At 41.8% G+C, this 11,124-nt stretch overlaps 1 protein-coding gene across 1 annotated transcript in view; it reads left to right on the forward strand.

The window, feature by feature from the left end:
• Positions 1–10,172, forward strand: part of GYS2 (glycogen synthase 2) — a 74,593-nt gene extending 64,421 nt beyond the window's left edge. Inside the window, exons 12-16 of the mRNA XM_024196330.2 lie at positions 369–495; positions 3,277–3,372; positions 4,802–4,965; positions 6,316–6,396; positions 9,448–10,172. Coding sequence (XP_024052098.2) covers positions 369–495; positions 3,277–3,372; positions 4,802–4,965; positions 6,316–6,396; positions 9,448–9,663 — 684 coding nt within the window. The 3' untranslated portion in view covers positions 9,664–10,172. The remainder of the gene's footprint in view (positions 1–368; positions 496–3,276; positions 3,373–4,801; positions 4,966–6,315; positions 6,397–9,447) is intronic.
• Positions 10,173–11,124: the final 952 nt, after the last annotated feature.

Genomic DNA, 11,124 nt, shown 5'->3' on the forward strand with positions numbered 1-11,124 from the left:
TCATTTCGTACAGAAGCTGATTTAAATGATAGGTTACACACTATGGTTAGTAGTTCTGCAATTTCACATTTGAGTTCCTTCAGAAGTCTTGGGTAAATAACATCTGGTCCTGGTGACTTATTACTATTTAGTTTATCAATTTGTTCCAAAATCTCCTCTAGCGGGGGGAAACAAATTAAGGTACCAAAAATTATGAATGTTATCAAACTGGGCTATGTACAAATAGAATTAGGGAGGGACACAGAAGGCAATGTCCAGATTCCTAGGCTTAGGCTAGGGATGAAGGCACTAAGTGCTTGATCTCTTATATAATTAAAAATATTGATTCTATTTTTCTTTCGGCTCTAATGTAAGTTTTGAATATCCAGGTGATATTACACCCAGAGTTCCTGTCTTCAACAAGTCCATTATTACCCATGGACTATGAAGATTTTGTCAGAGGCTGCCATTTGGGGGTGTTTCCCTCATACTATGAGCCTTGGGGTTACACTCCAGGTAAGCAATCTCTAGGCTGACTGTTGTCAGAAGTTTAATATGCATTTTACCACTCGGGGCATTTAAAAAGATGGAGTAGCTTGCCATTCAGTTTCTACTGTAATGATGTAAGAATGCTTTTGACTCTGTTTCCTCTCCGTTACAAAGCTTCTGCTGATGGCAAAGTTCTTAGACCAGATTTTTAGCTGGTGTAAATTGGCATTGCTCCATTGACAGAAAACCAGCCAGCGTTGTCCCTGCTTTCAACCCAGACTTTCCCACAATCACATGTAACCTTTCTGTCTGCTGTAGCATCAGAAGACGAATCCATTTTGTGTGCAGTAACATCAAGCATCTGCCCTTAAAAAAAGAGATTTGGAGGAATGTATATATTGCAATAATGAGGCAAGAAAATAGACGCAATCCAAAATGTCCTCAGCTGGTGTAATTTGACATAACTGCATTGATTTCAATGGTGTGATGCACATTTACACTATCTGGTCCTAATATTTTCACAGTCTGCTGGATATTTCTGTTGGTATTTACCATGAACACTTAGGATACATCTACACTACCCGCCGGATCGGCGGATAGTGATCGATCTATCGGGGATCAATTTATCGCGTCTAGTGTAGACGCGATAAATCGATCCGTGATCGCTCTGCCGTCGACTCCGGAACTCCACCACAGCGAGAGGCGGAAGCGGAGTCGACGGGGGAGCAGCGGCCATCGATCCCGCGCCGCGAGAATGCGAAGTAAGTGATTCTAAGTTGATCTAAGATACGTCGACTTCAGCTACGCTATTCTCATAGCTGAAGTTGCGTATCTTAGATCGATCCCACCCCCCCAGCGTAGACCAGGCCTTAGAAGTAGCGATAGACACCAAGGACTCAGTACATGGACTGGATATCAGTGGAGCTCACAAAGGCCAATCTTCATGACAGCCTGGCATATGATCAAGAGTTTTGGAAGAAGGCTATAAAAATTACCAATCACGAACAGGGAAGTGGCAAAAATGAAGACGACAACTTTGGCCTGGTCTACACTACGGGATTAATTCGGATTTAGCAGCGTTAATTCGAATTAACCCTTCACCCGTCCACACAACAGAGCCATTTAGTTCGAATTAAAGGGCGCTTTAAATCGATTTCTGTACTCCACCTCGACGAGCGGAGTAGCGCCAAAATCGATTTTGTTAATTCGAATTAGGGTTAGTGTGGCCGCACACCACCGAATTAATGTGGTTAAAATTAATGGGGTAGTGTGGCCGCACACCACCGAATTAATGTGGTTAAAAACCGAATTAATGTGCTTAGTGTGGCCGCGCACAATCGAATTTATACAACCTGTTTCCCAAATTCGAATTATCTAAATTCGGATTAATCCCGTAGTGTAGACATACCCTTACAAGTAGTAATAGATAAACCTCATAGGATTAGGGTGAGATATTTAAAGGTGCAGTGGCAGTCAGGTTTTCAACCTAGGAATTAGGGCCCAGATGCTCTAAGATATTTTGGTGCCTAACTCCCATTGTGCCCAAATGTCTTTGAGGATCTAGGGCTAAGTGCCTAACTTCCATTTGTGCCTTTGAAAATATCTCCCTTAGTTATGATAAGCATCTGAAAGTTGTGGGTGCTTATCTGAAGCATATCTGTAGTTAGCCAGTGAATCTGAGTAGAAATCTCACAAAATCAAGCTTTCTCAGACAATGTTTAAAACTTCCTGTCTCCTGTTCCAACTGGGTCACAATTATCTGGCTGTATTTCAGCACTTTAGCTTTTTGTCCCAGCCCAAACCAGGATATGGGGGGGGGGGGGGGGGAATTGTGAGAGCTGGGGAAGATTTTGATGTTAGACTTTAGAATAGCTTAACACAGAAAAGTTTGGCTGGCACTCAGTTTGAGGGAGTGGTTTTGCTCATCCTAATGGGTTACCCATATGAATCTCCCAAGAATAAAAATAGACCCTTCTTGATGGTTTTTAAGTTTTATCCTAATCCTAAATTCTATATCTGGTATCAGTCCTATTGTCATATAGATTTTTTAATGGCATTTTAAGGGTTAAAGAGCTAATGTCTGATTTAAACTGTATGCTGCTTTGTATAGGGAACATGCCTTCCTTTATGGAAGAACCTGTTGGTGCTCAGTAAATAATAATAATAATAGTTATAAAAGGAGAACACAATTTGATATCATATTTATGATTTATAGCACAATTTGCTCTGCATCTACTGTATAACTGGAAAAATAATTAGATAGACTGGCTTTGAAAGCAATCATATTTTTGTGATTTTTCTCCCTGTGGCCTAAGATACAGAACCCAGTTTACAAATGTGGGAGATTAATTACGAGGCCCAAGTCCTGCATTTGGGCAGTTAGATTTGCAAATATGTACATGAAATGAGCATGTGCACACAGCAGGTGCCAATTTCAAAGCCAAAGGAAGGGTCTGGACATTGGATTTAGGCTCCCACATGTGAACACTGGGCTCACAGAGGATATTAATTAGAGCTAGCTGGAAAACAGAAATAAGTGCTTGCAAAAAAAAAAGGGGGGGGGACAAATTTCCATTTCTCATCAAAATGTCACTTTCTTTGAACTTTTCTGATTGAATGGCAGTGGGGGGGAGAGGGAGGGAAGAAAGAACACACAGCAAAAATCATGATGGTTTTTCATTGAAACCTTCTGACCAGCTCTGGCACTGAAAGGGCTTTACATCATTCTATTTTCTGTTTCTATCCACTCAAGATGAAACCGAGCCAAGCACATTGACATGAAATCTCTTTGTATGTCTCTTTCGGTAGCTGAGTGCACTGTGATGGGCATTCCCAGTGTGACCACAAATCTCTCTGGATTTGGCTGTTTCATGCAGGAACATGTAGCTGACCCAGCTGCTTATGGTGAGCTTGTTAACAGTGCTTCAAAACTCATCAGATTTCGGAACCCAACTAACCAGCTGTTTTGTGACTGCGCATATTGCACTTTCTCTCCTTGCTGAAGAAAAATTATTGATGGACAAACCCCAAAGTTCAGCTATTTGATTTGGATTGAAAGTTTAGGTGTTTAGGTGTTTATCCAAAACCTGTTCTTCTCCCTCCTGTCTCTTTTTGGTCTTCCCCAAACCTCCAATCCCAGCTAGCTCATTAGCCCTTCTTCCATCTCAACTAACTTCTTCCTTCAATCCCTTCCAATTGGACTATATATTAGTCTTTCTAAGGGAGTGGTGGAAATCTGCCTCTGCTTTAAGAATTCATGATGGCTTTCCTGGGATAGCAGCAACAGTTTGTGGAGTCCATGAAAGAGAGAGGATAACTTGACTAATCCAAACTGAGATTCTTATTTACAATAAGGCCTCTTTAAAGCACTTTTATGATGTAATGGGTCCTTATTATAAATGAGAATCAAGGCCCACGTCCTTGAAATCAATCGGAGATAGGTGCCTAAATACCTTACGATCTAGGCCATGGCCCCGAATCTTCAAAAAAGTTGGTGTTTAGAGTGAGGTTGAAAAAGAACAAAATGTTGGCACATCATAAAGATATTGCATTACAGGATTTGATGTGCATGAGCAAAGGCCTATTTACAAATCCTTAGAACTCTCACAGATCACAACCAGTTTTCACCAAACTTCCAAAAAGTACATGAATGGCTATGTCTTTACTGCAAAATTAGGTATTTACGTGGAGATAGCTGTCTGGCTGTAAAATCCTAGTGGCGACAAAGCACTATAGTTTTTACCCCTTGTTGTGAGTCATGTTCAACCACAGATGGGGAATAAAGTGTTGACCTTGACTAGCAATACTGAGGTAATAATTAGCTGTGCCTTGTCTCCACTAGGATTTTACATTGAGATAGCTAACTCAAGTTAGCTGTCTCAATATAAAATCACACCACCTTTTGCAGAGAAGACATAGCCTGTGTCTCTTGTCTGCCAAATTTCACACCACCACCTCACATCACTGAGCCACCACAGGTATTCAAGAAAAGGTAGCAATTTTTTTTATAATGGAAAAGTGAAATTTTTTTTACCACACAAAAGCACTTGGACCATTTTTGCACAGACTTTAAAACAATAAAAGCCGTCCTGAGCAGAGAACAGATCTGCCAAATTTCAGCCTGAAAGGTAAAAAATCAAAAGCATTTCTCACCAGCTGCTGAAATGCCTTGTTAGAATGGAAACACTTGTCATTCTTTGCTCCACCTATTAAAAAACAAGTCCATACTTGTTATATTTAAAAGATTATGTGTAAAGAAAGATAGAAATGAAATTTAAAAGGTCAAAAGCTCGCTTCCATACCTGTTCATCTGCAACTTTGTTTGTGTCCTCAGGCATTTACATAGTTGACAGGAGGTACCGCTCTCCCGATGAGTCATGTAACCAGCTGACTCAGTTCTTGTATGGATTTTGCCAGCAGTCACGGCGTCAGAGGATCATCCAGAGAAATCGAACTGAGAGGCTCTCAGACCTACTGGACTGGAGATATTTAGGCAGGGTATGTGACTGTGTTTAGTGGGTATATAACAAGCCGTTGGCCCAAACACACATCCACCACAATGGTTATTGGGGATAGAATCTGTCATCATTAACACCAAAGCCCCAATTCAGGGAAGTCTCCCTATTAACTTACTCAAGTATTCACTTATTCCCAAGCTGAGGAATCACCTTGATCTGCTTGTTTCAAGCAGGAGCCAAACACAATGTGGTCCTTATGCTCCCAAGCACAAAGACTGCACAAGGCTAGTGCCACTGGCAGCACGAGCCTCTCCAAACTGGACAATGGAGAGTGGGCATTATACCATCTTCAGGGATGGTGCAGCAGCATCCTTAGACCTTGGGAGGCATTGGGCGGGAGTCTCAAAAGAACCCAAGTGATTTCGGAGCAAAAGTGTAAATGACTTTCAATTAGATTTGTGCTCCCAAGTCACCTAGGCATTTTTGAAAATCCCACCTATTCTGCCTAAAATACCATTGGGATTCTGCACCATCCCCAAACCAGGACTGTGCTGTGAAGGCCAAATACTCTTAGCCTAGTACAGAGAATGATGCAATACCACACATTAACCAGAGGGAGGTAGATCAGTATTCTAAAGTCCACAGGTGAAGAGATGAATAAAATGTACCACTGCTTTAATTACTATGTGCCTTATCCTGCATTGGGATCCATTTGGGAGGACCTTATGTCCATGTGGATCCTATTACAGGATCACAGCCTGTCACAGTAAACTGTCATTTTGGTGTGGGCCCTCGGAATGTGCAAACCTCATGGAGTTTGAACTTTTGCAAAACCATCAGACTGGTTTTCTGAATTTGCAAAAGCATGTCAATGTCATAAATCTCTTCTCTTTACAATGCCTTCATTTTGAAGGATGAGTCAGTTTTAACATGTGTACTGTATGTACTGTGTGTTACAGTATTACATTTGTGAGCAGAAATTAAATAAATAAATAAATATTTCCGCTCAAGAAAGAGAAACCTGTGCTATATTTTTAGGGATAAAAGAATCACCCCATCCCCACCAGAAAACTAGACTGGCTGAAGTGGGTGAAGTCCGTTCTCTTACACTTTTGTGAGATTAAGGAGTATCTTCACTGCAGCCAAAGAAGCAGTTTCTGCCCAATTACTCCAGTATAAATCTCTCAGGATTTGATCATTACTTCAGTGCAATGTGTCCACAGTTTCACAAGGGCCATCCCAACTGGGTTAGCCTCAGTTAAAGATCCATTCAGTCTTTCTTCAGCATCTTCTTTGAAAAGACAATAGTGTTACTTTCCCTCTCGCTGCCTAAATGTGCCCAAGTCTTCATTGGGTTTTTGCACATGTAGACCTCTGTTTTCTATTGCAGTACTACATGCATGCCAGACACCTGGCTCTGAGCAGAACTTTCCCAGATAAATTTGAGATGGAACCAAACGCTCCACCAAAGGTATGTCTATCGTTATAGGTGATTTTTGTCTGCATTTCAACTACTGTCTTGAGAGAGAAAAAGAGAGGACTGGCCTGCTAAACCCAGGGTTGTGAGTTCAATCCTTGAGGGGGCCATTTAGGGAACTGGGGTAAAAATCTGTCTGGGGTTTGGTCCCGCTTTGAGCAGGGGCTTGGACTAGATGACCTCCTGAGGTCCCTTCCAACCCTGATATTCTATGATTCTATGAACCTATGAGCATAAAGAACTCAATATACTTTATTACAGTCAAGTTTTACCAAATTCTGATAGAGTGTATGGCTGCCCAATAGAAAACCCCATGAACTAGAATACAGGGCCAGATCCTCAGCTGGTGTACACTAACTTTGATGGAACTATGTCAGTTTAGGCCAGCTGAGGATCTGGCCTGCTGGGTAGAAACTGGCAATTTCTATTTTTGCTCCCCATAAAACCCATAGGAAGGCTGCTTTGCAGGCCTTCTGCAACAGGAGCTTTGAAGGGGCGAAAAGGATCTAGGGGCACGGAGGCAGGGTCTGCAAATTGTTGCACATACACTCCCTGACCCAGCCTCTCTACATATGCTCATGCAAATTATTTGTATCTCTGTCAGGAATAATCTGAATAGTGTACACGAGGGGAAGGCTGAGAATGGAGCAAAGCCACACATTCAATCTACTTTTTTAGCATATTGCATATATATGCCCCCCATTTGGGGTGGCATTATGCTCAGTTCTAAATTTAGGACCCGGTTATTTAAAACCTCATCTGCCAATTCATTTTTTTTAAATAACAGCTAGAGATGGGGGCCCAAACCAAAACCCTTGATCTGGATTTGGATCTGGATCTGCGCTGGCAATTGTGAACACTCGAAAATTTAGGAAAGTTCAGACTGAGGTTTGATTTCAGCTCATACGCACCTACGTTCAGCAGTATTCAGGTTAGGGAGTTTGATTCTATCCCTTATAGAGATATTTGAGGGGGATTTTTCAAGCTGTTGCACTGATGTAAATCCAGTAACTCCACTAACCAGTTTACTTAGTGTAAATAGAAAATTTATCCTGGAAGTTTTGAGAATCTTGAAGTTGATGGGAGTTGGTTAAGGTTAGGGGTAGGGTTAGTGTTGGCACCTAACAATAGATGGGCTTGGAACACGTATTTTGATTTTGGACCCAAAATTTAGATTTCAGTCAATCTCTATTCATAATGAAGATTTATGAAACACAGGGGAATTTTAAAGGGAAAGGTAGAAGTAGAAAGCAGTGAAACCAGTTAGCTCATCAAAAATTAGATTATTGATCTACTTCATTGTTTTGTATTTTGCTACATTTTATAGCTGCTGCAGGGGGAGTTAAATTCAGTGTTTTGAAATGAATGTGCATATTAGGGCGCTGGGTTAATATTATGTTAGAACTCCTTCCAGACTATTAAGACTTAAAGAGCATGACAGAAGGCTTTGGAAACCTAGCTTTGCAATAAAATCTTAGAGCTGACTTATGATATGGCCTTGGTGTTATAATAATTTAGCCACGTATGCAATACCAGCCTTGAACTCCTCCAAAGATACAGGGAGTTGAAGGTTGTACCATATCTTATTCAAAAGGTAGTTTTCTTTAGATTGTCAATAAGGTCTCGAATGTCAGATTATAATAGTAGATCTTAAAGCTTTACATTATACTTAAAGCTGAGGCGGGTATTCTGCATACAATCCTTATTTGTAACTACTAAAAATATTCCTCTTAGGGCGAAACTTTTCACACCAAGGGTTAACTTCAAAAAGCTGGGCTCTGCTTTGTGGGGCGCAAATAGTGTTATGTGAGCAGCTAAGTACCTTAGGGGGGCTGAAAGTACCTGCACAAACCAAACTGCACTTGCAGTGAAATACAGACACAACTGCAAGTGTGAAAACAGAAGCCTGACAAAGGCTTCGCTTTTTGAATGGTCTTTAATCCGTTTGAAATTGAATTTTGTTTTTTGTAGGGTTTGACGAACTGCGTGTAGATTTGGGGGAGTTTTGGCCATTCTGAGTTACCAGATGGAAAATGAGCAGAACCCTTAATTTATAGATGCTTTTTTTGTTTTCCCACGTCACTCCATCTTAAAACCGGCAGCTCTGTGTTGCCATGAAGAATATGGACTTTTCCTGTTAAAATTTTATTTAAAATTCACAGGTGCTTGGGCTAGATCATGCCTGCCAGGGATAAAACAGATTGCACTGCTGCAAAGGGAAAGCCCCAGGATGCCTCCACCAGCTACTTGTCGAGCAAAGGGAGCACACCCGCTGCTATACTCCTTATGGGCTGCAGCTTACTCCCCCTGCTGCATCTATGGTTCTGCAGGCCAGGGCTGAGAGTGATAGGCTGTGCATGGTCCCCAGGGGGGAAGGAAAAGGACAGCCCCTGCACTCTTCAGAATTCTTACTTCTGCACTGCCTTCAGAGCTGGGCGGGAAGAGAGAAGTGGCTGTTGGCCGGGTGCCCAGCACTGAAGGCAGTGCCCCTCCAGCAGCAGCACAAAAGTAAGGGTGGCAAGACGATACCATGCCAGGCCACCCTTACTTCTACGCTGCTGCCTTCAGAGCTGAGTGGCGGGAGAGTGGCAGCTGCTGACTGTGGGCCCCGCTCTTCAGGCAGCAGCACAGAAGTAAGGGTGGCATGGTATGGTATTGCTACCCTTACTTCTGCGCTGCTGCTGGCGGCGGCTCTCCAGCTGCCCAGCTCTGAAGGCAGCACCGCCGCCAGCAGCAGCACAGAAGTAAGGGTAGCAATATCCCCTACAATAACCTTGCGACCCCCCCCCACAACTCCTTTTTTGGGTCAGGACCGCTACAATTACAACACCCTGAAATTTCAGATTTAAATAGCTGAAATCATGAACTTTACGATTTTTAAAATCCTATGACCGTGAAATTAACCAAAATGGACCGTGAATTTGGTAGGGCCCTACTTATACATCATCTTTGCCTTGGCCCTCTGGATATATCGACCTATCGTCACTCTGTGTAACTAAACAAGCTGCACTGGTATAATGTTTTTCTTGCTTATGTCTCTGGCAGACGGAAGGTTTCAGGTACCCCAGGCCTTCATCAGTACCACCATCGCCTTCTGTCTCTCAGCATTCCAGCCCTCATCATAGCGAGGATGAAGATGAGGATGAAAGATATGACGAGGATGAAGAGGCCGAAAGAGACAGACAAAACATAAAGTCACCTTTGTCCCTTGGAGCACTGCCACAAAGAAAGAAAAAGCAGCATGGCGAATATAGGAACTGAATTCCTTTGCTGTCACCGCAACATGGTCTTTATCCACTAAAGAGCATCCAAGTGTAGGCTAGTCAATCTCTGTGTTAAGGGCAGTGCAGTGTGGTTAGGGAATCTTAAACAAACATTACTTGGGTTAAACTGTTTGAAAACCTAATTATATTTTACCTTACAAGTAAATGGTAATTCTCCTCTCTGCCTTGGAGGTAGAAGAGGAGATTTTTCAAAGCTTATTTAACCTAGAGAATGTGACAAACTCCGTGTGATAGCTCCAGCTAGATTGCGCATACTGTAGATCATATTTTTGTCTGTATAATTATTTGAACTTAGTTGTAATCCATGAAGAAAGGTCCATTATAGTCATTCCAAATGAATACGTACTCCCATCCCTTCCTCTCCCCTTGCAAAGAGACACCACCTTTGAGCTCTGAACTGGAACATTTTGAAGAAATTGTTACCAGGGAAAACCTTGGCAGAGTTAAAAAAAAAATGTTGAAAAGAAAATGGTTTGTTTTTCCTTCTGCTGTTTCTCTTATTCTAAATCTACATCATTTTAAGAATTTTTTTAAAGCGCACAGAAATGTCTTGGTGCTGTTTATGGAAAAATATCTGGTGTTACTCCATGAGTATTTGCATTTTTAGGTGAAGTCATCTTATGGAGTTGTCTAGAGCCAGAAAAAACAGCGGACCACTTTTTTCTGGTTTCTTTTGAATGCTCCATTTTATTGCATTTTTACTCTCTCCGCTGAAGTTTGTTGATGAAGTTTGGGGAGAAAAATTCATGTGATTTGGCTCAAGCAAGCTATACAATTCCTGAAAATGCTTGCTTCTGTGAATAAATCCACATGTCACATTGTGATGGGATAACATTGTCTCAAAAATCTAAATTTAAAAGGTGATGACCTTAGCTCTATCTGTTAATGGGAAATTTCCAGGACAAGATGACCTCCTATAGAACTGCCTGAGTTAGCAGAGCTTATTAGTTAGCTGTGGTACCACCAGAGACAACTGAGGTCAGGGTGCTTTTGTGCTGGACATTGTACAGTCACATAATGAGAGAGAGTCCTTGCCTGGAAGAGCTCACAATCTAAGTAGACAAACTATAAGAGGGGAAACAAAGGCACAGAGTGGTGCAATGACTCACTCAAGATCACCACACAGCAGATCATCATCAGAAGGAGGAACAGAACCCAGGTCTCCAGAGTCCTAGTCCAGAGCTCTATTCAGTAGACAAGACTGCCCCTTCTTATTGTAATGCAGAGAAAACAAATGGGCCCAGACCTTGTACTCTCAGTACAAATGTGTGAGGTTGCCCTTTAAAATATCTGACCAAATCCCTCAAATGAAAGGTGCAACACCAAAAAAAATAACAGAGGAGTGAACTTGAAATAATGAGTAGTGCTTTCCTGTAAGGTACAATTCTATGTCAAAGTCTGCCCTGACTTATCCTGTTCCCATACAACCCTATTGAGT

Source organism: Terrapene carolina, unplaced genomic scaffold, assembly GCF_002925995.2.
Source record: "Terrapene carolina triunguis isolate 2854851 unplaced genomic scaffold, T_m_triunguis-2.0 Scaffold112, whole genome shotgun sequence".
Classification (NCBI taxonomy): domain Eukaryota; kingdom Metazoa; phylum Chordata; order Testudines; family Emydidae; genus Terrapene; species Terrapene triunguis.